At 41.7% G+C, this 27186-nt stretch overlaps 1 protein-coding gene across 1 annotated transcript; it reads left to right on the top strand.

Annotated features, from left to right (window-relative positions):
• Positions 1–11389: 11389 nt before the first annotated feature.
• On the top strand, positions 11390–26365 carry pkd1l3 (polycystic kidney disease 1-like 3). Its single transcript, XM_086025728.1, has 21 exons — positions 11390–11503; positions 11579–11606; positions 11706–11767; positions 11862–11924; positions 12169–12327; positions 12431–12543; positions 12630–12753; positions 12835–12957; positions 13900–14119; positions 15104–15285; positions 15551–15781; positions 15932–16033; positions 16868–17046; positions 17889–18035; positions 18118–18320; positions 21813–21997; positions 22187–22319; positions 22401–22596; positions 22689–22905; positions 23989–24073; positions 25247–26365. Exons 3-21 carry the CDS (start codon positions 11729–11731, stop codon positions 25288–25290), a joined length of 2745 nt encoding a protein of 914 aa, XP_085881854.1. The 5' UTR covers positions 11390–11503; positions 11579–11606; positions 11706–11728; the 3' UTR covers positions 25291–26365.
• The last annotated feature ends 821 nt before the right edge of the window (positions 26366–27186 follow it).

Raw genomic sequence — 27186 nt, 5'->3', positions numbered from 1 at the left:
TATTGGTTGTATGGTCATTTTATCTATGGAGAAAAAGACACCAGATGGAAGCAATGTTCTGTTCCAAATGATCTTGTGTTGCCATCTTCTGGACAGTTGCAGCAACAACAACATTTGGATGGTTGCAAAAAGAGTTGAACAAATGCCCTTATTAGCTGTTTTCATGCTTTTGCCAGCACATTTGTTTTCCTGACAGAGTCTGATTTATCAGGCAGTTTTCCAGGAATTGTCAAGGAGTAGAAGCAGGGGTGTCGGTCTCCAGTCCTCAAGGACCGCTGTCCTGCCTGTTTTCCATCTCTTCCTGCTGCAACACACCTGTTTCAAATGATCAGCTCATCAGCAAGTTCTGCAGGAGCCAGATCTTGATCCCGATCATTTGAATCAGGTGTGATAGACGAGGAAACCTCTAAGACATGCAGGAGGGCGTCCCCTGAGGACTGGAGTTTGACACCCCTGGACTAGAGGGTGACACGGAAGTAGATTTTCACTCCTATCCCATCCCACTCACGCAGAATGAAAACCTTGCCCCATCCCAGTTCCGGTAAAAAAACACTTCCACTCCCGTACTACTCCCATTTTGGAGGTCAGCTACATTAAAAATGGCTGCACCTATCTATCCCCCCATCTATCGCGGGGACTCCCCCCAACTGGGTAATCACACTCCACTAGTCAGGACACTATTAGCTAATAAGGGCACTCTCATAGGTGTATGTAGCCCACAGAGAATAAAAACACACCCCAAATTTTACATTTTTTAATTTCTAAATACATTTTAAAACAAATTTTTAATACACCCTCTTTTTGAAGGGCGGAGGGACGAGGCCGGAAGGGTACCCAGGTCGGGGATGGAGGATGTACCGGCAAAAAAGGGTCAAGTGCCCAGCTCTGAATATTTCTCTCACTGAGCACAATCCTCCTGTCCCGACACATCATATGTTCAAATAAAATGACAAACTGAATAATATGAAGTTCAGATCTTCCTTAGACAACCACAATTATGCCATTCTTTATTCAATAAAATAACAAAAACACAACGCAACACAAATTCAAAAATAATTTAAGCATATATTTTTTCATGAAACTCACTGGGTGGGCAGTCTGTCAATTTGGGTGGGCCTGTACACACCCAGGCCCACCCAGGACTCCGCCCCTGAAGTGTATCATGATTAAATCAAGATATGTGAGAACTGGAGTCGCTGATGGTGTGCACATGGTGGTACACGCGCCTGAGTTTTGTGCGGGCAGCGTGAGATCATTTCCCGCTCAGTGAGAGTGTCTGTGTGTGCCCCGTGATTGGCTGGCGACCAGTTCAGGGTGTTTTCCGCCTTTCGCCCACTGTCAGCTGGGATAGGCTCCAGCACCTCTCCGCGACCCTGTACAGGATAAGCGATGTGGAAGATGGCACATGACACGTGAGAAATGTCTTGCATTCTATGCTCAATACCATCACATTATTATCATTACTACTCTGCTTTTACTGTTCGATCAAGTTGCTAGGTAGGAGTTAGCCTTATTTTTTTTTTTTTCAAGCTAGGAAACGGGGAGCGTCCAACTCCGGACCTTAAGAGGCCCTATTCAGCATGTTTTACTGTAGATGTCTCCCTTCTCCAACACACCTGACTCAAATGACCAGAATCGTTATCATACTTCTGCAGCACTTGCTGAGCTGATCATTTGAATCAGGTGAGTTGGAGGAGGGAGACATCTAAAACATTGACTCCTCGAAGACTGGAGTTGGACACGGCTGCAGTAGACCCACCACTATTTTTAATGGAATGAGAGAAACAAGCGTATGCGATGTGTATGTGTTAATATTAAATATTAATAATATTCATTAAAGGCTACTGTTGTCGAGCTAACCGAGATGTGTGTCATGGTTCTGTTTTCGCCTTCGCTATGTTGCTCTGCATCCTCCTGCTTCTCCCCTCCTTTCTCTGCTCTCCTACCTCTCTTCAGTGCTGGAGTGTGGCAGGGGGTGGGTCTGATTTCAGAGGCGGAGCACCCTCTCACCTGAGCCACATCAGTCTGATTAGATGCTTCTAATCTGATTAGATTAGAAGCTTTTTTAGCCAGCTTCTCCCCTTGTTCTGAGTCGGAAGATTCCTTGACCTCCACGCTTTGTCTCACCATGTTGCTGCCAAGTCCCTCCCGCTGTACGTTCCAACCATTTGCCAACGCCCAGTGATCTAGTTATTCTTTTTTTTAGTTATGAATATTTCCCTCAACAAGGTGGTTTTCACTTGCAACTTTGTTTTCTTGAATTTATGATGTTTTTTGTTTTTCTCCGAATCTAGTGATTTTGTGTTGCTACTTTGTGCAAAATACTTTTTTTTACATTTTTTATGACTCTCTTCATCTCTGCTTCCTGGGACCTGGCCTTTTTGTTTGCCTCACGGCATGTAACAATGTGTGTGCCTTTTGCGTGCAAGTGCACATGCACCTGTGCGTGTGTGTGTGTGTATCTGTGTTTTATGTGCATCAAGTTATCCTCATATTCTATTATGCAGACATGCTTCATAATGATGGGAGGTTGGAACAAAAATACAAGAAGCTGTGTAGTTCTGCTAAAGGCAATGGATCACTCACCTGGATGACAAAAAGCATAAAAGGTAGCAATAACACAGAATACCAGCTTTTTATATTGCAGAGGTATGATTAACAGCTAGCACATTTTCAATGTAGATTGTTTACAGCTACCATTGACTGGTTTATTATGTGCAAAAGTTGTTAATTTGGTTGATAAAAGAGCAATTTCTGCCTTGTTACTGAAGGGACAGTGTGTGGAAGTGGAGAGTCGTTGTGTCTTCATTCACTGAGGTACAAACCATTTTGCCATCCTATTTTTGCCAATGTCATCGACAAGATAATGCATTAATTCAAATTAATGATCTTCAGCGAGCCGTGATTGGTCATACCAGAGCCCTGAACAAACTGAGATGTCATTTTCAGTCAACAGAAGTGACAAAATAGTCGCCCCCTGAGATGGCTAATAATGGGTGGATTACGTAACTCTTATACTCTTATTCCACAAACGCAATATTAATCAGAATGTTGTGTTTAGACTAGTGAAGCCACATAGAACATATTGCAAAGAATTTTAGACTTTCTCTTTAAAAAACCAAAAGTGTACATTTCTATCACTTGGCGGCATGCTCGCTAAAAACCCGGAAAATGCAATTGCAAACCGCTTTGATTGCATTTGACTGCAAACTATGAGATTTGCCTTTTTTAAAAGTACTGTGTGTGTGTGTATATATGCAAAATGAACCCAAGTGACACGACAACGGTGCACTTGTTCGCCACGTTGGCTTGTTGGCAGAGTATCCATTCTTATTGATGGACACCGACTCATTCTTTAAATCAAATGTTATTTCTGGAAATATTGTATATGTCCATCCCACAGTAAAGTGAATCACTGTTGATTGGTAGGCCAAATGAACAATTTAGAACACCTGCTAGGCAGAATTACATGTAATGTTTGCTCTCCAGTTGCTCTCACCGAGGCTTGCCCACCAAATTTTAACTTTTTATTTTCTACCAGGGATGGGAAAAGTGGAGGCGAGACTGCATCAATTTTTATTAATACTCTTTTGTCAAAGAAGATCATTTTTAGCAGCTCTTTATCGTTTGAACATCATGCCTTTATTTTTAGCAGTCCCCCTATTCTCTGCATTACCGTTTATAGACCTCCCCATCATTCCACTTCTTTTATTACAGAATTTTCAGAATTCTTATCCATTTTATATTCCAGTTATAACAGGATTTTAATAACTGGCGATTTTAATATACACATGGACAACATCTCGGACCCACTATCCAGAGAATTTTTAAACCTTTTAAACTGCTTGGATTTTAAACAGCACGTCTTGCAGCCAACTCACAACAGAGGACACACCCTGGATTTGGTCATAACCTATGGCTTGTTTGCTGGTGTGTCCTCTGTTGTTGACATGGCAGTGTCAGACCACTACTGTGACTATTTTAACATCGCCAGTTTTAACCATCTAGCAGCCCCGGTGAGAACAGTGAAGAAACGCTACCTATCTTCTGAGGTGGCTGCAAATGTTATCGAGATCTTAAAAAGCACTCCTGCTGACATTTTATCTGCACCCTGTGATCTTATAGTTGACCACTTTAACCTAAATCTTAAATCATCATAAGATTCAGTAGCTCCACTTTTAATTAAAACAACAAAAACAAGGACTGTACGCCCATGGAGAAACAATGCAATCAAAACATCAAAGAGAAAATGCAGGAGTGCAGAGAGGAGGTGGAGAAAAAGTAAACTTACAGTACACTATGAAATATTATGCGAACAACTAAAATCCTACAATAAAACAGTCCAACTGGCAAGATCTTCCTATTTCTTTAACCTCATTACAGTCAATAAAAACAACCCCAGAGTTCTCTTCTCCACCTTTGAACTTATAACTAATTCTGATTTTAATAAGTTCCCACAGAGACCAACAGACGCTCTCTGTAAGGACTTTGCAGACCACTACAGAAGAAAAATCGATGACATAAGATCCAGTCTTTTAGCCCGTCACAACACAAGTTTCAATAAAAAAATCATATTTACATGAGGAAACACTGGAAAGTTTTGCCCTGGTTGATGCAAGGACACTTATCAATCTGGTTTTAGGATGAACCACAGTACGGGGACTGCTCTTTTAAGGATTTTAAATGATATTAGGTGCACTGCAGACGTGAGAAAACTCACAGTCTTGGTGCTACTTGATCTAAGCGCTGCTTTTGATACAGTAGATCACCAAATTTTATTAAATAGACTTAAAAATCTAGTGGGCATCTCCGGTACTGTTTTTAACTGGTTTTATTCCTATCTCACAGACCGATGTTTCTTTGTATGTATGGATACTTGTTCCTCCAAAACCCATGAAATTAAATGTGGGGTTCCCCAAGGTTCGATTTTAGGCCCCCTTCTTTTTAATCTTTATATGCTTCCCCTTGGGGATGTGATCAGGGGACACGGCATCAGCTTTCACAGCTATGCTGATGCCACACAGCTGTATATTGCCGTGTCTCCTGATGACACAGGACCCATTGATACCCTTTTAAATTGCATTTTAGATATCAAGTCATGGATGGCAGATAATTTCCTACACCTCAATCAGGACAAAACTGAGGTTTTAGTTATCGGCCCTGAAGGTCAGAGAGAGAAACTTTTACCAAAATTACAAGTTTTTAATCCCTCACATTGTGTGAAGAACCTTGGCGTCATTTTTTACTCAAAACTCAGTTTTATTCCTTATATTAAAAATGTAACCAAGTTTGTTTTTTATCACCTTAAGAATATCGCCAGAGTCCGCCCGTTTCTCTCGCAGGCTAACAAGGAAGTGCTGATGCATTCTTTTATTTCCTGTCGTTTAGATTACTGTAATGCCCTGCTCTCTGGCCTCCCGAAAAAGAGCATTTCACCATTGCAACTTCTGCAGAATTCAGCCGCTTGGGTGCTGACGAGAACCAAAACGCGGGAGCACATTACACCAGTTTTGAAATTGCTGCATTGGCTCCCCGTGTGTTTCAGGATCGATTTTAAGTTACTTTTATTAGTCTATAAATGTGTTAATGGTCTTGGGCCATCTTATTTATCTGATTTGCTTTTATCATACCAACCCTGGCGGATCCTGAGGTCCTCTGGCGCCGGCCTTTTAATGATTCCAAGGGTGAGGACCAAAACGCATGGCGAGGCTGCATTGAGCCATTTTGGTCCTCACCTTTGGAATAGCCTGCCAGAGGACGTCGGGTCTGCAGAGACTGTTGATATTTTTAAGAGGAAGCTCAAGACACACCTTTTTAGTTTGGCTTTTAACAACTTTTAAATAATTTATCTTTTCTTTTGATTGAAGATTATTTTTATTTTATCTTACTGATTTTAGTTCTTGGACTATACTACTGTTCTGTCTTTTAGTTTTGTTGCTCTCTGCTGTTGTCATCTTTTAGCTCCAGTGTTTCCTCATGGGGGGGCCTCCGCGTTGGGAGAGGGGTTTCTGTCCTTCCCGCGGGGGCTGTCATCGCAGGGACTCCTTGGGTACGGGTGGCCGGCGGCCTCTACACTTTGTGTGGGGTCCGCCTGTCTGGGGGTCTCTGTGGTGGTGGCGCCCCTGTGGCCGTGGGCTGTCATTCCCCTCAGCGCGGATGAGCTCCCCTTGGGTACCCTTTCCTCATATGGTTTCTCTGTGCCTTGTTATGTCTTTTTAACACATTTTATCAGGTTGTGCACCATGTGTGGGTGTGTGAGTGAGTGCTGATGTACTAGTGGATATCTGTCTTGGGTTTGTTGGGAGGGAGGGCGTGAACGGATCTTTTTATGTTTTGCTTTGGATGTTTATTTTCATTTTTATGTCTGAAAAGTGCTATATAAATAAAATGTGATTGATTGATTGATAATGTAAAACATCTTACTGTCAGGGGCGGAGCCTGGGTGTTCACAGGCCAACCCACATTGACAGACTTCCCATTCGTGAAAAAATATCCATCCATCCATCCATTATCCAATCCGCTTATCCTCACCAGGGTCACGGGCATGCTGGAGCCTATCCCAGCTGCAGTAGGCGGGGTACACCCTGAACTGGTTGCCAGCCAATTGCAGGCCACACAGAGACAAACAAGTATACACACTCACAATCACACCTAAAATTTAGAGTGTCCAATTATCCTACCATGCATGTTTTTGGAATGTGGGAGGAAACCCGAGTACCGGTTACGGAGAATACGGAGAAAACCCACGCAGGCACGGGCAAACATGCAAATGTCACACAGGAATGCCGGGGCCGGAATCCAACCCACAACCTCTGAACTGTGAGGTGGATGTGCTAACCAGTCAACCCCGTGAAGAAATACATAGTTAATAAATACTAATTTTTAGTAAATGATTTTGAAATTATGATGATTGTGTTTGGTTGTGTTTTTTTATTTTTTTGAATATTAAGAATGGCATAATTGTCAGTCTAAGAACTGGACTTCATATTATTCAGTTTGTCATTTTATTTGAATATACAATCAGGACAGGGGAATTGTGCTTAGTGAGAGAAATATTCAGGCCCACCCTGATTTTTTTCAGGCCCAGCCATTAGCCACGTTCTGGCTCCGCTCCTGCTTGCTGTACTGCATTTCATGACTCATGGAATGACTCTTACCAACTCTAAGTGCTTGGTCAGAACTAACTGCTAGGCTTTAATATAACAAGCAATCTCACCACTGTGTCAGGCAAAGCTAAAGTACTGTATTGCTGCAGTAGAGTACACAATCTGTTGGGGTTGGCCAACGACAAAGGGTAAAAGCTGATCAAACCCATCTATCCATCCATCAGTCCATTTGCTGCCACTTATCCTGTTCAGAGTTCCAGTAAAGCTGCAGACTTTCTCAGATGACTGTAGGCAAAAAGCAGACTACAGGATTGGTTGCGAGTCAATCGCAGGGCACATGTAGATACAGACAACCATTCACACTCACACAAGTCAAACCCGTGATAATACTTTCATTTTGCATCTTGTTTGAGTGTCTGCAGTGATTTTCCTAATGTAGTGACAACACATGCAGAGTTTTCCCGGAGAAAGCGCTCTGCTTTACATGTGTCGACAGAAGTAACCTTGACCAGTTGCTGTTCCAGCCTCTCGCTCTGCATCACTTTCTGTATCACTATGTGCCTGAGTTAAGTAACGTCAAAAGAGTAAACATGTTCATCACAGTTGCTGTCTTTTTGTGGGTTGCTTCAGGATATTTATCTGAAACCACAGAACTCTATCAACCTGATGGAAGACCACCGTTGTGTGAACATGTTTTCAGAAATGTTTGTTATGAGATTTGGGGGGAATCTAAATCCTGGACACAAGCGAGGAGCAGCTGTGCACAGCGAGGAGGACACTTACTGAGAGAGTTGAATGATGGTATCAAAATGTTTCTGAACGACATCACCAGACAGAGAAGCACCAGTAACCTCACCTGGTGGCTGGGGCAGGGAGTTTGTGAGGACAACCTGGATGCCTTGTTGGGTGACTATGGTACATTATGCTTCTTTTGTCAGTCGGTGAAATTTCGAGACATGCAAAAAAGAATTTTCAGTATTTTACCATCCAGTTCTCCTTTTATTTTCCTCAGCAATGTGCACAGGCAATCAATAGAAGTATTGTTATTGAAATGCTCCAATGACTATAAATTGCTCTGCGTCTTTATGATTCAATAAACACACACACATACACAAAATAAGAAACTTACAGTAGTGGTGTTACACTTAACACTACTCTTTTATGTGAAGGGTAATGCTTGAGTAAAATGCTTTGCAATGCAACTCAGATGTATTATTGTGTCAGGGGAAAAAAACAGTTATTCCCAGAGGAAAATTTTAATACTCTAAGCTTGCTCCTCTATGGCTCAGGAGATCAATTTAAGATTCTCACACCAGCCCAGGGCTGTGATATTCGTGTCCGGACCCGGACTTGACACGTTTTTTTGTTGTGTCTGACTTGACTCGGACTGCTTGGCATTTGACTCTGTCTTGAACTCGGTCATTAGACTCGCAAAATATTTTTATCAACTCGACCAAGTCCAACTGTGTTTTTATTCCTGAAAATGAACGTTCTTCTTCAAAAGAAACTTGAAATAAAGTTTTCAAGATGATCAAAATAGCCATCTGATTGGTTAACATGACTGAGAGTGCCAAAGCATGCAGTCTATATCTTTCAGTCACGTCATCCAACAGCGGGGTTATACAATTTTCTTTTACCAACCATCAAGAACTGGCATTAGCCACAATGTTTAAAACAAACAAACAAACAAACAAACATGAAGCAACCTGCAGATTCTGTAAGAAGACGATTTTGGATATAAAGGGCACCAGAAGGAACTGAGACCTATAAATTAGAGGGAGTCAAGCTTGGGGCATATAAAGAAGAAAATGGGCAGTAAGTGAGTTTCACACATGTTACATATTGATGGACCAAATGAATCAACAGTGTTGGAGGCTCCTCTCTCCACACTGAAAAAAAGGTGATTGATTTTCATTTGCACACCATTAAAATGTGTTCAATTAATACATATAATTGGATTGTTTTAGAGGAAAACACGGAAAAATTACATAGGCTTACTACATTTTAATCATGTGCAATCGATGTACATGTTGAAATTAAGTAAATCCAAAGGATCTTTATTTTTTTCAGTGCATATTGGTGGCATTCACTCTACTGTCTACCCACTCAAGGTTAGCATGCTGACCGCTAAATTCTTGTGCCGCCAACTCAGCGGCCAGCACCCGCTTTGAAAGCTCTGAGGGGTGAGGCTGTACAGTGTGCAGATGATCTGACAGAAAATAAATTTCCCTTTTGGGATGGATAAAGTAATCTGGATCTGGTGGAATCTTAATCATCTTTATTGAAATGCAACAAAGCATTGAACAAAGATTGATACTTTACAAAATTGATGTACTTTGTAATAACTCCAGTAAATTATTGTTGTTTTTAATTTACCAACCATTTTATGTGCTTGACTATTAAACCTGAATTACATGCAATGGAATAGCCTACTTAAAATGATTCATTTATAAACATAAAAGCACAAGGCCTTTGTAGCCTCCAATCAGACATTTTCAAGAAATTCATTCTACATAATTCAAAAATACGTGAATTACAATAAAGTCAGTCTGAGAATTGAAATAGTGCTAATAGTATGGAGAACTCTTCATTTGCTCTGTCTGATCTTAAATGCATGAACAGAAGCTCGAGTGACACTACATTGAGCTCATAGAGAGATTTGTCTGCCTGAGATGACAAATCCACAAAGTAGTTGAGAACATTTGAAAAATATATGCAAGCTTGTTGAGATCTCTTCTAAAACTCAAGAGGAGACTAAATTGAGATTAAGTGCATTTTATTGCTCTGGAGACAAAGATGAGAAACAGGAGCAATACACAGGAGCAAGTACAGCCAATGAGACATGTTTGAGATCTCAGCTATGTCTGTTTTAGCATTTATTTAAATCTGGATTTTCTTAAAAGTGCACAGTATTTAAGGCAGTCTGCAAATACAGTTGACGTGTTATGAAAGCTTGTTCTCTAATATTTTAAATGAAATAGAACTAATTTCGACTAATTAATGTCATCAGTAAGATCTGTCTCTGAAATGCTAGTTACCAGAGTTGGGCATTTTACTAAAGTTTGCCAGCCGGTCATTCGTCATCCGTCAGCAGCCTGGGTACCCGTCATCCATCAATCCGTCAATTTTTCAAGCCCGACCAAACTAATCGTCTGTCGGTCAGTCCGTCCTGTTATTTTAAGCGCGCTTCCGTCAGTAAACAACAAACGTGCGCCAGTGCGTCTATCATCAATCCAGAAAAAAAAAAATGGTCCAACAGATGAACAATCCATCCATCCATTATCTGAACTGATTTGATCAAAATGGTTAAGTTTTGCTTAGAATCCCGTGTTACATAGTTGACAAAGGTACAATCCTGGTGGATTAAAATGCTTCCTCGTCATTGCAAACCGAAATAAAGCAGAAATGATAATAAATGAATGTTTTTTTCCCCTTCAAATTCGTTGTCTTCTTCTTCATCATCTTTTTCTTCTTCTTCTATCTTTTAGAAGCTGGCAAACAACTTTTGTATCACTGCCAGCTTGTGAAATGGGATGTGGGCCTGAAAATACCATTTCACAACCTCCTAACCCCACTCTTTCCAAAAATAAAAATAAAAATGTAAAACTTAACTCACAAGAACTTATCTGTAAAACTCTGTATTCAAAGTTACTGCTACTTTATTACTTATTACGTATTTACGTTTGGATAAGAAATGGTCAGCCTAAATAAGTCATGATTCTCTCTTTGGTGCATACCGCCACCTGCTGTACATATAGAGTCAGTGTAGTCTGGGCCGCGTTTCCTTCTCTCTTCAGAAAAACGGGCGTCATTCAGTAATGGACTGTGAGGTCCATTCTGATTTGACCAGGTTAGTGATGACAAAAATCCACTTCCCTTAGTCCGTCTTTTTTTTTTTTAAGTTTCTCATCTATAGTTTAATGTCAGCAAAGCAAGCGTCCGTCATAGATGGGTAGAAGGACCGGTCCATCGGACGGACGAAATGCCCACCTCCTCTAGTTACTGTCAACATGACTTTTGAGAAGTCATTAAAATGAAAATGCTGGAATGTTGGTCTAAGATTTTTGACAGTTATCTGTTTGTCCCAACAATTACAGTTATGACATGCACACATAAGTGTGTGCACATGTGTGCATTTTTGTGAACACATCCTACAGAAAATGCTGTTACTCCCAAAGATGCCACCAGCTGCACATATGTGAAGCAAAATCCTTTTCAGCTTATTGCATCATCCGACTGCAACCAGAATCGTGGCTTCCTCTGCACCCACAGTAGGTGTCACATCATTGAGCAGCTCTCCTTTTGATTCTGCACGTAGACTGAACCTCCAAATTCCAACACTTACTGTCATTTTTTTCTTCTTCTGGAAAGATCTGCAGTCTTCACAAAACACACAGGTGAGATACATTTTGCTGACAGTGGAAAGCTAAGTGAGAATTTTAATAATGTGGTGCTTTTGCTTATGATCACAGGCACAGGAAGCATTGGCATCCAGATCACGTAAGTGAGAGTGCTCAAAAACGTCAGACTGAATAGCAAAATTAAAACTGTTTATCTCTGTTGTGTGACACTGTCATACATCAACATACCCTCTTCCAGGGCTCAAAAGGAGTGAACACCCGATGGCTCCGCATATCTATAACATCGTAAACCTCCTTTTGGTGTGTGCTTTTAAATTTTCAAACAATCAATTTTAACGAGATATAAAGTTGTCTAGTGTACATTGGGCTCACATTTATGGTTTATTTGCCACAGGAAGCTGACAATGAACTCATGCGAATGGAAACAGAGGCAGGAGAGCCAACAGATGAAAGTAGGGTGGGTAACTGAATGTACTTTGTGCTTGATGAACAGATTGTGCTTGACTCTTGGAAACCTTCAACAAAAGCAGTACCATTACGATTGTGAGACACTTATTATATACACATTTCTTTGATTGAATCACGACTCTGTCTCAAATATAAAATGAAATTAAAAAATCTCTTCTTCCAATAAGAACAATATTATTATTTCACTACTTTTCTACTCGCTACCCCTTATGGTTCAATTCCATCTGTTTCAGAATGGATTCATTCTGTATTTGTTGAAAGGCACTCAAAATCTGACACCTGAACTTGCCCTTGAAAACACTGACATAATTAGTCACATTATTAGCTGCAGCATGAGCATCCTTGACATCTCCATGAACAAATGTGACATCCAGACGAACCCTACCCCTACTGTAAGTTTAAAAGATTACATAGAAGCTTTTGGATAAAAGAAATGTCATAATACTTCACTAGTGTTGCTCCTGCAAAATAGTAATGTATCTCTACATCCCGCAGTCCCTATTTGAGGATATATTTGAGATTTTTCAGACCATTTCAGTGGTGCTGGGTTCAGCAACCTCGGAAAAAATTGTCATCAAGCACTCAGCAGGAATCATCTACCAGAGCAGGTTGATTCTGACTTTCATTAAAGAACTCAGATGAGACAAACTTTTGTTCCAACAATCAAAATTGCGATTTCCCTGTTTTCACTCAGTCACAACCCTGAAGACCTCAGTAATGTCATTCTGGGCTCAGTGGAAGATGGTGAGTTCATCATAATGCCCCCATATTCCGTTCTTCACAGTCACATTGGCCGAAACGAAAGAATCATTGCTCAGGTGGGTATGCCTGCAATTGGCCCATTTTTCCATCTTTGTTGTCAGAAGCGCCAATTGTTGAACATTTGTTTTGCTTGTCAGATGGCTACATTCTCAGTAAATCCCCATCCAACTGATGACAACATCTCTGGAACAGTTTGCAGCCTTTTACTGAGTAATGGAGAATCAGATGTTGAGTTGTCCAATCTCACAGAGATGATAGAGGTACAGCTGTAATATGACAGAGTTTGTAGCACTGGAGTATGCATGCATCTTTTGATCGACTTTATAAAGGGAGTGAAAGAAAAACTACAAATGTGTGCTTTGTGTAATGCCTTATCTCATTTCATACTGTATGCTATTTATTCTATTGTGAATTTAATGTCAATTTCATCAATGAGTTTCCTGATATAGCCCAGACTTCCCGCTCCCCAGCCACTTCGTCCAGCATTCCCAAGCCATCCAGGAGATATAGGCTCTCCAGGGTGTCCTTGGAAACGAATCGAACTTACTGTCGGCAATGCGAACCAAACTGACAACGGTGGTATAGGGATCGAACAACCCATATTCCCGAAGCACCTCCCACAGAACTCCTCGAGGGACACGGTCGAACGCCTTCTCCAAGTCCACAAAGCACATGTAGACTGGTTGGGCAAACTCCCATGCATCCTAGAGGACTCTCTCGAGAGTGTAGACCTGACCTACAGTTCCATGGCCAAGACAAAAACCAAAGTGCTCCTCTTGAATCTGAGATTCGACTTCTTGAACTAACCTCCTCTCCAACACCCCTGAATAGACCTTACCAGGGAGGCTGGAGGGTGATTCCCCCTGCAGGACACCCTCAGTCTGCCAATCCTGAGGCACTGACCCCAATGTCAACAACATCTAGAGCACATATATCAAAGTCAAGGCACATACAGAGACAAACAAACAACCATACACACCATCACCGATCAAGAACCGATCCTGATCCAATTATAATTCAATGAAATGGATGGATGGATTCATAAATCAAAAGTATATGTGCTTCGTATGATTTTCACCGTTTCGAAAACTGTCAATATTTTTCCATCATAGTATGGATGCCCGTTTTTGTTATTTTTTACATAATCCAAGACAATAAAACTGCAATGGCAGAATTAATGGTACCTAATTGTTTCTTTACAGATATTTATGCCTCGCCCAATCCCTCCAACAATGATTAACCGTACAGTCGTACTTGAAGAAAATGCAAAGGTGCTGACTCGAGTCAACGTCTCAGACCCTACGATGTCCATCTGTGTCAGAGTGGAGCCCAGTGGCAACATGTCCTTGATTCTTACTCTGTCTGAAGGGTCACCTCCCAATTCCACCTACTTTGCCAACATAACCATCCTAAACCAATTAGGTAACCATTGCATTGCTTTTCATAATAACATATTTTTTACAGACTGTAAAATTTGGGGCAGGAACTATTGAGCAAGAATCTAAATGGAACAAGCAGTAAATTTGCTATGATGTATCTTTTTTTGAAATCATAGTCAATAAGTGCAAAAAGATGTAACCTTTTGTAAGCGTAATGCTTATAAATAAATGTAATTTGTAATGATCCTCTTATCTTTGATAAATGTTGCTTTCTGTGAGCGTCTTTGTTTAGTTATTTTACTTTCTGTGAGCTTCTTTATTAAGTTATTTTACCATTTTGCTCTTTGGTTCATTATCCCTGAACCTTACTGATCTTGTTTGTTGTTGTTGTGCCATATTTACTCTTAATTATATTTCGTTTCTTGCCATGGGCTCCTCACCTGTGGGAGGGGCCAAGGAGGTTGGTGGTCCGATTCCTTAGCATACAGAATCTAATTTCTGATAGAATCAGAATTCTGTCCTACAGAAGAAGAAGCATTTTAGGTCCCATCCTGTTTAGTTGCTTAACTGTGCTTACCCAATTTCGCAGTATGTAGATGATATGCAGATCTGGCTGACTGTTCAAGTCTTGGTGGACTGCCCGATCATAGATAGAAATGTCTTCTTTAAACATCTGTAAATAGAATCCCCCAAATGTCTGAAAACATTTGCTAGTTACAGAAGCTTTAACAGTGTCACTGGTCCACTGTCATCTTGCTGTCAGGAAGCTTTGGGTGATTTTTGATAAATAATTCTAATTTGACAACCTGATCAGATGTGTGGTTAAGTAAGGCATGCTTCCATGTTGCAGCTTGTTAAGATGAAGATTTTTCTCAAATGTATTACTGCACAAATTGACCATTGTGTAGTAAAGATTATTTCCTTTTTGCGCGGTTCTGTTATTTATATTATTATTTATATACTATTTAGTTATACAGTTGATCATGCACTTTCATATTTGAAAGTTTGATTCTTCTTCTAACTAAAGGAGGCTATCAATGGATCATAACCCCTGAGATGTTACAAGTGACCCCTGGGGTATGGTACATTAGCATTGAGCTCTACAACTCCACGTGGGAGCCAGGCATTACACTGAGCATCACCACTTTTATGACCAAGTGCATGTACTGGAGCATAGAGCGACAGACATGGAGCGCGGACGGCTGTCAGGTGAGTTTCTACCAGGTAAATCCTTCCAAAACAACATTCCCTGCACTCTGTATACACAGATACAACAAACAGGAACATTCAAATGATCGCTTCTTTTAAACGATGAAGGCAGCTGAGCTCATTTTGTTCTTGTTTTTCTTGTCCTTGGCTGTCTTGCCAAAAACCTTGTTGATGGGTTGGGGCGGGTGTTGGTGGGTGGAGGCTGGTGTGGAGGGGGGGTCTGGTCGTAAGTCAGAATATCACACAATGTTGTTTTTACCTCCAGGTTGGCAAGCAAAGCACTCCCGGACAAACTCATTGCCTCTGCAACCACCTCACTCTTTTTGGGGGTTCCTTCTTTGTGATGCCTAACTACGTGGACTTGACACGCACAGCTGAGTTGTTTGGCACTGTGTCTCAAAACTATGTGGTTCTCTCACTGCTTTGTGCTTTCTTTGGCCTCTACCTGGTCACACTCTTGTGGGCGTGCTATGCTGACCGCAGATCACTCTCCAGAGTGAGTCATAAGACACACACAAAAATCGTTTTTTTGTAACTATCAAAAGCATCCAAAAATACTCACCTATTGTATAATAGCCTGTCATGTCCATACGCTAAACACTTCTTCTTCCCAATGCATTTGTATCAATCAATAATCAAATGTCAGAGGAAGATGACTCTGCTGGAGGACAACCACCCATGTGCGCAGTACAACTATTTGATGAGTGTCCAAACTGGACAGCGCAAGAATGCAGGGACATCTGCCAATGTAAGTCACACAAACTAACAGGTGTTCTTCAATTAATGGTGAGTTAAAATGGAGTATACAGTTGCGGCCAGATGTCTTTGGACAATGACAGAATTCTTGTGAATTTGCCCTTATACATCAACACAATAGATTTGAAATTATACAATCAAGGGAACTGATCCTCCCTTGGGTTGAGTTTAGAAGACCGTCAAAAAGTCTGGAGTTATTTTCACATTTGGCTGAATGTGAGCAGAGAATATAACTTTGTACAACTCACAATTTATCTTGTCGATCAATTCAATTGAGCTTTAATATTGTTAAAAGCTGACATAATTTTTAAAAGCTGATTTTTGATTTAATTGTTTTATGTTTAAACCGGGCATGTCCAGCTCTGGTCCTCATGGACGGCTGTCCTGCCTGTTTTCCATCTGTCCCCGCTGCAACACACCTGATTCAAATGCTCAGCTCATCGCCAAGCTCTGAAGAAGCTTGGTAACGATGCCAATCATTTAAATCAAGTGAGTTGGAGCAGGGAGAGATGGAAAACAGGCAGGACAGCTGCCCTTGAAGACTGAGTTTGGACACCCCTGGTTGACACAATACTGAGCAAACAAAGGCACACAAAAGGAAAATGATCCAGTGTACTTGTTAATTTCTCCAATTTCTCTTTCTAACTTTACAGCAATCGTTTCAACAGTGACAAAAGAATACTATCATATATCTTGTGTTGTAACAAAAAAAAAAGACATTTCATGAATTGGTTGTGAATCATAGTTCACAGTCTGGTGTCAATCATGCTAAGTTTAAGTGTATTGATGTGTGAACAGAACATGAATTGTGTCTCGGTCTGTCTAGGTCACGGCGACGCTGATTGGCTCAGAGGGACAAAGCGATGCGCACCATCTCACGGATCCCGACAAGCCTGTGTTTGAGAGGGGAGCTGTCGACATGTTTCTCTTGGCCACACCCTTCCCACTGGGCGAAATGAGAAACATTAGGCTGCAGCACGACAACTCCGGAGGTCATCCATCATGGTATATGAGACATGTAGCACCTTATTTTTTTGCCAAGCGCAAGACTAGCGGCAAGTGGGTTGTAATTGTGCGCATGGGTGGACAGTTATTTTTTGGGGGTATTTTGGCAGACGCACACAGTTAGAAATGGGCGTTTACGCCGTTGTGGGTGTGAACACAAGAGGGCTTGCTTCCCGGCAAATAGAAGCAGCTCCTTTCATTGCCTTTAAACTCAGCGCAGAAGAGGTGCACAGTCTACATGGCAGAAACCGACTCGCTGTAATATCATGAAAATCAAAGATGAAGACAGACTGACAGAGAGTGGCAAAGCTGGCAACTGTTGTAACAGTGATAAAGGTGAGGGTGTTAAGCCCTTTCACGAGTGAAGTGTTGAAACACCAATGTAGCCCACAGGTGTGATGCCCATGGCTGTAGCATATCATGCTTGCTAACTATTCAGATCTTACTGCATAAATAACATCAGTGGTGGGCCGTGCGTTTTGTACCTAGACCTAAGTTAATCCACATCTTAATACCTCCATTATCACACCATAATTATAAAAACCTTCAATAGTATACAAAAACACAATAACAGCATGCAACTGCTGTCCATCTGGAGCATTTCAGAATCAATATTTGTCCAATAACAAGACAAACAAAAAAGCCATCATACTCACCAAAGATACTAAGGTTTGGTAAATGCATTCATGTGGGCACACAATTGAATAAAGCAAATATTGGAATTTAGGATGTAAATGTTGGTCAGTGCTTCTGTTAGTGTTTAGGGCAGCAGAGAAGGCCTTGCTGGCCCTGACGCCTCACCACTGGATGACACTGATTTAATGAATTCTTCTTGTGTCAAGGTATATAAACAAGGTGACCATTCAGGATCTCCAAACTCACCATGTTTGGCACTTCTTTTGTGACTGTTGGATAAGTAGTGACCGTGGAGATGGTATGGCTAAGAAGATATTCAATGCTGCAAAGAGCAATGAGGTGTCCTGCTTCAGGTGAGTTCAGATGTCTTGAAAGCATATGAGCACGTTACGCGAAACTCTTGAGTCATTACATACTTTGCCTCTTTATTATCAGCAATATTTTCCAGAGCCGAACATCGACAGGTTTCAGGGATGAACATATTTGGGTGTCCATCGTGGATCCGCCATCGCGGAGCCCTTTCACTCGGGTTCAGAGGGTTTCTTGCTGCATGAGCCTGCTCCTCTGCACCATGGCCATCAATATTGCCTTTTGGAACATTCCAGAGAATGAGGATTCACCAGTAGTCTTCTCCATTGGTAAATCTGTTTTTGAATCATTACTGTGCTTTGATTATGTCGATTTATTCATGGCATGTGAATGCCAATAGTTCATATTTACAATAGAATAGAACTATTTGTCATGATTTATACATATGCACATGAAATTTGACTTCTGGATTTGACCCAATTAATATTGTCAAGCATCGGGATAATCTGAATCCGTGCTAAATCTTAATGGGTTAAATGCAAAGGCGTCTTATTAATACTGCTCCAGATCTGCTGTTTTGCTGGATCTCTGGGTAAAAGAGTCATGCCAGTCCTATGATTGTGATTTCCTCTCATCCTAACTAGGCGTGGATAAACTCAACGACTTTTAATTAAAGCTTTTGCCTGATGTCAACTTTTGATCCTGGGATGAGCTACAGAGGATATTAAAAAAAAATCTACACACCGCTGTTCAAATTTTTGTGATACAAAAAAAAATGAGACCATGATACAATGAGTCATTTCAAGATTTTCCATAAGCAATGTGGCCTATAATTTGATCTTCAGGCTTCAGCTATAACCCTACTAAAAGGCTACTAAAACATCTGAACTTTATTTGGAGTTAACCAGAGGTACTTTTAAATGGTTGTGTGCTGAATCCCATTTATGTTTGAATGTGATTGGTTAATACTGAACACAGCCACATCCCCAGTTATAAGGTGTGCACGTGTGAAACCAAATTTTTTCGATTATTTGATTGGCTTTTCCCTCTTGAAAACATTGATTTATTCTTTTTTCACTTGAGTTCAACCGGTTTTAGGTCACACAATGATGAAAAAAGGGTTTGAAATCATTTGTCAATGTCTCATTTTTTAGATCAAAGAAGCCCGATAGTTAAGCACGGGTGTATTGACTTGTAACATCCACTCTACCACACTGAGAAGAGATGTACAGAAGTGTGGGCTGATACTGTGCATTACAAACCATAGCTAAACTGTACCATCTCACCAGCAGAGGGTGCAATGGATTTCACACTACAGTGATTCTTAAAGAGACACTTGATTGGGCTTATATAATAGGTCTGTATGTCAAAATGATGTCAGCACTAAAATTCAATCCTCTGAAAAACTCTGTAGTGATTTCAAGAGTTTCTTTTGGGTGACAAATTTTAGCAAGTTGTAACGGTCCCAAATTGGGAGGCGACTACTTGATTGACACATGAGAGAGGCTACGTCAGTGAAGTAAGGAGGCGAGCATTGTAATATTGTTTACTGGCTTGGTTTGCCACGTTCTGTTGTCATCTAGTGTCTGAAAACGGTGACCAATCGCCACCAAAATTCATATCCACTTCCTATTCTCGTCTAGTTCTATCGTGAAAATATAAAAGCGATCGGTACAATATTTTAGATCTTATCGACTAAATGTTAAAGGAAAAGACTCCTCAATGTCAAATGGTGTTTAATGACAACGATGAAGGAGCTATGCCAGGATACAAACTTGTATGAAATGCGCTATACTGTATAAATAATCCGATCCGCTGACTGTCGAGGGTCCCCCTGGGGCACCACAGTGCGCGGAGCGGTCGGTTCAGGCCCCCGCACCTGGGCAAAGGGCGGCGGCAATGAACCTGACGGATGCTATCCAATACAGGGGGCGGCCGGTATGAAGGCACGGAGGAATCTACGGTTGCGCAAAGTCAGACATCCCGAACCATCAACTTTGACACGACACTGATCGTGACCCAGAGACTCCACCACCACCCCTGATGTGTCCCACTGATGAGGGCTCGGGCCCAGCTGATTCTGGAGGAACACCATCTCGCCAAGCGCCAGTGGGCGAAGAGGCCTCGAGTGAGCCCTCAGTGGTGCGGGACAACCGGGTACGGAGGGCGTCCTCCTTAGCCGCCCATGCCTGGCGCCAAAGAACATAACAAGCTCGAGAACTTCTCCAGCTGAAAGAGTGAATCTCGGAGGGGGTGACTAAAGATGATCTGACCCGGAGAGAGGCAGTAATCCGAATCTGGGCTGTTACGCAACTGCAACATGGCACGCAGAAAGTGGTTGTGATCGAGGCTGCCCGTAGGACCGGTATCGGGCACCAGGAGGCACTTAGCCATCTTCACAACAAACTCCACTCTCCCATTTGACTGTGGGAAACCCACCGAGGACACGCGATGTCTGATGCACCACAGGCAAAGGAAGCCCTCAGTGAGGCTCGCCATAAATTCTGGATCACCATCGCTTGAAAGTTCCTCCGACACGTCAAAGGTGGCAAAGATGTTACAGAGGTGGCGAACTAGGCCAGCTGAGCCATCCAGCCCGAGCGTCCGCCGAAGTCAAAGAAGTCAGCAAACACTTCTTCGAATGGTGTGGACGGCGGGCAGGACGACAAGGGGTGTGCGGTCACTTGTGATGGGACATTACGATTGCAGTCAGCACACCCGTACCTGGTGGCATGTATGTCCTAAGACATCCCAGAACAGTAGACTATAGCGCGAGCATGCTGCTCCATTGCCAAGATGCTCTGGTGTGCAGCATGGAGGTGCCATAGGAGGGAATGTTGCTTGAGCCTGAACACACGAGAGTTAGTTACCTCATCCAGCTTACAATCACCAAAGACCTTCACCAGAGACTTATGGTCAGTAACCACAACAAGATTGTCATATCCTTGTGTGAAATAGCGTGTCTGCTCAAGGCCCAAGGGCACAGCCTCGCCCTCGATGGCAGCATAGCGCTGTTCCGCCCAAGACAGGAAATAAGAACCAGCGATCCTCCAACCCTCCAGACAACAATTCGATACACCAGAGGCACAATTACAATGCTGTTGAAGCATAACCAATACCACGCCTGGATCAGTCCGGGCGGAGGCATGTATGCTTCTGCATGTATGCTTCTGCATGTCGTAAATCTCAAAAACATCACTGATGGCCCCAATAATGGAGCGTTTGGATAGCTTCTTCCGGTTGGGAAGATCATGAGAACTTACAGCATGGGCTGGGAAATGGCTTGAATGGAGCCATCGCGTCACGCAACTGAGCATAGTTGGCCATCTGGTGGACAAGACCAAACCAACTTCTAATGTCATATTGTGGACACCAGGGTGGGAAAGTGCTTCGGGAGCGGTTCTATGGTGGTGTCTCTCTGAGACCTTGAACCAGCAAAGTCGACGCTCCTTTCCGCAAATTGAAACTTGTCAGCATTCAATACAATCCCTGACCAACACCAAATGGGCAATTTCTGTGTGTGTGTGTGAATGATGGAAGATTCTGAATCCCCAATAGTTGCGAATGTGAGTGTGAACGGTTGTTTGCCTGCAGTCTTTGTGCCCTGTAATTGGCTGGCGACCAATCTTGGGTGTAATGCACAAAGTCAGCTGCGATAGGCCAGTTCACCCATGACCCTGACGAGAATATGGGTAGGTGGCTTCTATAAAAGTAGGTTGTGACTGATGACCATGAGAAAACTGTGGGTTCCATTGCACTACTGAATAACTTGCTCACTGGCACTGGCTCACAACTGCATTTTGTACATGACCCTTGCCCAGGTTCGCTGCACGTTACGTGGCAGGACATCATGGTGGGGGTCGAGAGTGGTCTTCTCATGTTCCCAATAAACATCCTCATCATCACCATATTCCGAAGCATCAAACCTCGCATCGTTTCGAAGTGTCAAAAAAGCAGCTCAGGTGACACGAGACCCCGGTTGGTTACCATACCAACCATTCTAAAGGTGTGTTTAACAATAGGTGCACTTTTGTTTTACGCTACATGGCTTCTTTGCTAACCTTGTAAGATCACTCTGGCTGTCCTGTTGTGGAAAAGGAGCCCTGCTACTTTCAGCTGCGTCACGTGTGGTCATTGTTTCTGTCAGCTGTTAATGCATTGATGTACACTGACATTTGTTGTTGCTCCTTCCCAGGAAACCGAGGAGGTCCTTAGTCTGGCGACCAGAAGTCTACGGAACAAAATGGCACAGATATCCAGACTGGAGTCCATTGCTGATCTCTTTTCAGCCTTGAACAGAGTGAATGAATTCATCCATTTTATGCAAGGTACCTCAATTTGCATGCAAAAAAAAAAACAAGAGACATACATAGAGATGCTGTAAAATTCTCCTTTTGGTCTTTGTCAAGGGGAAACTGAGAGTGACCTGCATTGGGTCTATTGCAGCAAGTTCCTCCTAGCTGCCCTTTGCCACCTGCGTATGTGTCTGGAAAAGTTGGATGGAAAGAACTTCCCGAGTGCACAGGATTACACACAAGCACTAGACATCACCAACTTGCTGGTTCGCAAGGCCGACATGGTCTTCAGCAGTCACATTGCCTACTGGTCAGCTCTTTGCCTGTCACACCAACACAAATATGAGCATGTTTCGATTTGATGAGAACATGTTGTAACTCGTTTCCTTGTCCGTGGCCCAGCCCGCCTCCGGTGAAAAAGAAGAGTGTGTCATCCGGGTGCTGGTTGCCTTGGTGGTGTGTGTTCCTCGGCTGGTTCCTGTTAATTTCCCTCAGCGGCGTGTCGACATTTTTCACCTTACTCTACGGATTTTACTATGGCAAAGCAAAGTCCATCAAGTGGATCATGTCGCTGGGCCTTTCTCTCTTCCAGAGCATTTTTATATTACAGCCTCTCAAGGTGGGTCTGGAGGAAACCTGTCCATCTTAAAACATATTCATCCTTCATATGGGTATATATTCAAAATTCTCCTCTTCCCTGCTGTTTTGCTTGCAAATAATATCAGCCTGATACATACAGTATGTTCCACCCCACACTCAATTTAACACTGGCTCATGCCGATTATGATCGTAATTGTAGTGCATCTGTGGTATTTACAACACTTTTTCCATATTTTGCTATGTTAAAGCCTTATTCCAAATTTGATTGAGGTATTTTTTTCCCTCAAAATTTTACACACAACACCACATAAGGAACATTTTATTTCAGGATATTTGCCAATGTATCAAACATTAAAAACATCCATCCATTATCTAGACCCCTTATCCTCACAAGGGTCGCGGGGAGTGCTAGAGCCTATCCCAGCTGTCTACGGGCAGTGGGCGGTATTGGCCCGAATTGGTTGCCAGCCAACCGCAGGGCATTTAGAGACAAACAAATATTCGCACTCACAATCACACCTAGGGGCAAATTAGAGTGTCCAATCAACTGACCATGCATGTTTTTGGAATGTGGGAGGAAACCAAAGTACCCGGAGAAAACCCACGCGGGCACGGGGAGAACATGCAAACTCCACACAGGAAGGTCGGGCTTCAAAACCATGACCTCTGCACTGTGAGGCGGACGTGCTAACCAGTCGACCACTGTGCCTTGACAAAGGAGACAAAGATTGAACTCTTCACTTTAAATGACAGACGTCATGAATGTGTGAAACAGCCCAGAAAAGTGTGCCAAGCTTGTGTTATAGATGCCAAATGTGCATCAACATCACAAAAGGGAAAGAATGACGTGCTGTTGTTTGTACGTTCTGGAGGTACTGTACTACTGTTGTCGTAATCATTGCTACTGCAGTATATCATTATCCTTGATTATTATTAAGTGTCTATTTCCCAAATCTGTATGTGAACTGACAAATGTGTATATGTAGCTACTGACTGACTGATATACTGTCGCTGTTGCCATGCCATAAGTGCTTCAAATGTAATTACTTTAGTGTTTTTCAATCTTTGGGTCATGACATTTTTGTTTACATTTATTTTAAAGGTGATTGGGGTTGCTGTCTTTTTCGCACTGTTGCTAAAACCTGCAGCTGTGGAGGAAACAGAAGAAATTGAACAAGTGCTGTCAGGTAAGGGGTGAAAATGCTGCAATTGCCTGGAAAGTGATGACAACAGGATTCGGCCGTTGTATGAAGACTTTTCTTATCAGCAGCCTACGGGTTCAAAATTAGTCATGCTGCAGTGATTGTCTAAAAAGCATAATGAGGAAATTCAAAGAGTTCAGGAAAAATGGATCCACTGTAAATACCGTGGAGATGCTGTGAATGACGAGACGAAGAGATGCCGCAACAAAACGGACTGTTGACACAGCAAGCTACACAGTTTGAACCCAGAAATATGTTAAGTCCCTCCCGTCGCTTCAAAATACAGGTCCCTGGTGAATGTCTCTCCCATGTGGGTCACCACAATACAATATTGATAAACATTTTGACCAAATGACTAAACTGCACAAATTTTATGAGTTTCTGAGTAATTTTTAAGGCAAATCAACTTCCTTTCGTCACAATTGAATTGAGTATTCATAATGATGAACTTTGGGATGTGTTCCATACACGTAAATTGCTCAGTCCAGACCTATTCATAATTCATGAAAGTAGAGGCCCTGTTCCATTTGGCACAGTGCTTTAATGTAACCAACAATACTAAAAACAGTTAGTATAGTTAAGGGAAACTCACGAAATAACTAAAACTAAAATTGAAAAAAACAACATTTGAACGAAACAAAATAAAAACAAAAAGGCTTCAAAAAACGAATCCGAACTGAAAATACATGTTATGCTCCTAAAACGAACTATAATTAATTGTCTTTGTACGTTAATATCATACATTTTGGCGTTCATTTTCAATGTACGTAGTTCAGTATGCTGCATGTCCCCGCAGACGAAGGAAGGTCACACCGCCCTTTGAGAATTGCAGTTTACTTTATTTCACGACCTAGTGATTTTTTTTTTAATCTTGCACTCAACAAATAGTCCATATACTTTTTTAAAAATTGAAACTTATACCAAAACTAATAAAAGCTCAATTAAAACGAAGCATTTTCTGAGAATATAAAAAATAAAAACTAATAAAAATATATAAACCTGCTCCAAACACTAATTAAAACAGAATTTGAAAAACAAAAGTCAAAACGAAATAAAACATCCAAAACTATTATAACCTTGACTCTAAACAACAAATATATAGATGAAGTAAGATTCAAGTGCCATGCGACTCACTGTTGAATCTTTTTTATTTTCTAGAACAACAAGACAAATGCAGCCGTTACTCCAGGGGCGAACTCTGAGGATGTAGCTATACCGCTTGCGCCCTCTTTTCCAAGTCACACCTTTGAAACCACTGGGTGAAAAATCCACGTTCTATTCTGGTATTTGTTTCTACAGCCTACAACTATCTGGCAGTGGTGATTCAGATTGTGTATATCAATTTTTTAAAGTTATCTGTCCTTTCTTTGAAGGGTTTATGCTGAGGTCTTTAAACGTTGTTGTAATTATCGTGTTGCACAGGCTGCCTCCTACAAATACCTCTTAGCAAAAATTGACCATTTAAAGTAAGCATAATGCCTTTTTGTATGTAGAATTGTCATAAAGACCCAATCTGTCCTCCACAAACTGAAGATTCTTTGGTGTGATTCATAAAATTCTGTCACCATTCAAAAATGCTGTTCTGAGTAGACTGATCAGATATGGTCTTTTTCAAGACAAAAATTGAAAAGGCAGTGAGAGTTTCCATGAAGGTGACTGAATAAAATCTGCCCCTTAAAACTATCCTTGAGGCAAGTGTGGCAACGCAACACTTTTTTTTTTTCATTTTTAAATACCCTATTAGTGAGCATAATTGTTTTTTAAAGACCTTTCTGTTAGGATCTATACTTAAAGGGAAACTCAACCCAAACATATTTTTTTCCTGAATATGTTTTATACAGGCCCACGAGTCTAAACACGACATTCAGATTAATATTGCGTTTGTGGAATATGAGAAATCCACCCGTTTTTAGTTAGGTCAGGGGGTGGCCATTTTGTCACTTCTGTCGACTGATGATGACATCGAAGTTGCACAGGGCTCAGATAATGACCAACCATGGCTCAGCTTCAAAAAACAGGTGAGCCGTGATTGGTCGTTATCTGAGCACTGAGCATTTGTGATGTCATTTTCAGTCGACAAAAGCCATAAAATGACCGCCCCCCTAGGCTAAAAGTGGGTGCATTTTGCTGCTTAAAGCGGAAGTCAACCCAAACATTTTTTTTTCAAGAATATATTCCCAGCAAGTCCACTAGATGAAACACAGCATTCTGATTAACTTTGCATTGGTGGAATATAACTTAAGCATCAAAATGCACTCGTTTTTAGTCATCTCTGGGGGCAGCCGTTTTGTCTTCCGACGACTGTAAATGACATCACAACTGCTCACAACGACCAATCACGGCTCAGATTCAGAAAACAGGTCAGCTGTGATTGGTCGTTGTGAGCAGTTGTGATGTTATTTACAGTCGTCAGAAGACAAAATGGCTGCCCCCATTTTGCCACTTCTGTCAACTGAAAATGACATCAAAATTGCTCGGGTCTCAGGTAACGAGTAACGACCAATCACAGCTCACCTGTGTTCGGAAGCTGAGCCATCATTGGTCGTTATATGAGCTCTGAGTAGCTGTGGTGTCATTTTCAGTCGACAGAAATGACAAAATGGCCACCCTCTGAGATAAATACAAACGAGTGGATTAATTTATTCCATTGCGGATTTGACCAAAATAGCAGGAAACTGAGGACATTCTGTGGAATTCCTGTGCAGAAAAAAATTCTCTTCAAGTGTAATTATTGAATTATTACATACCGGTAGTTTATCATTATTAAATATGTAATTTCAATTGATATTTTAAAGTCACCACATATTTTGTCCTAGTTGCGGTACTTGCGCAGCAGATTGTGCAGAAGCCGCAAATAGTCCAAATACAGCCATAGCTCTCATCGACTGGAAGACCGAGCACAAGTTTTTACTTTTCTACTTCTTTACTGAAGTTTTAACATATAGCAAAATTGCCAAAATGACCATGCCACTATGGTTGACGAAGGCACGTACGTTGATGACGTCACACTCTCCCCCAATTCAGCAATTTTTGTACATTTGTAACCTCTCGAACACCACGTGCACTTCCACTACGAGTACATTCCAATGAGGACCGTA

The sequence above is a fragment of the Filicampus tigris genome, chromosome 3 (genome assembly GCF_054856515.1).
Source record: "Filicampus tigris isolate MCC_2025a chromosome 3, RoL_Ftig_1.0, whole genome shotgun sequence".
Lineage (NCBI taxonomy): Eukaryota > Metazoa > Chordata > Actinopteri > Syngnathiformes > Syngnathidae > Filicampus > Filicampus tigris.
Note: the sequence above shows the minus strand (reverse complement) of the source record. Positions and strands in the feature narration are given on the sequence as shown.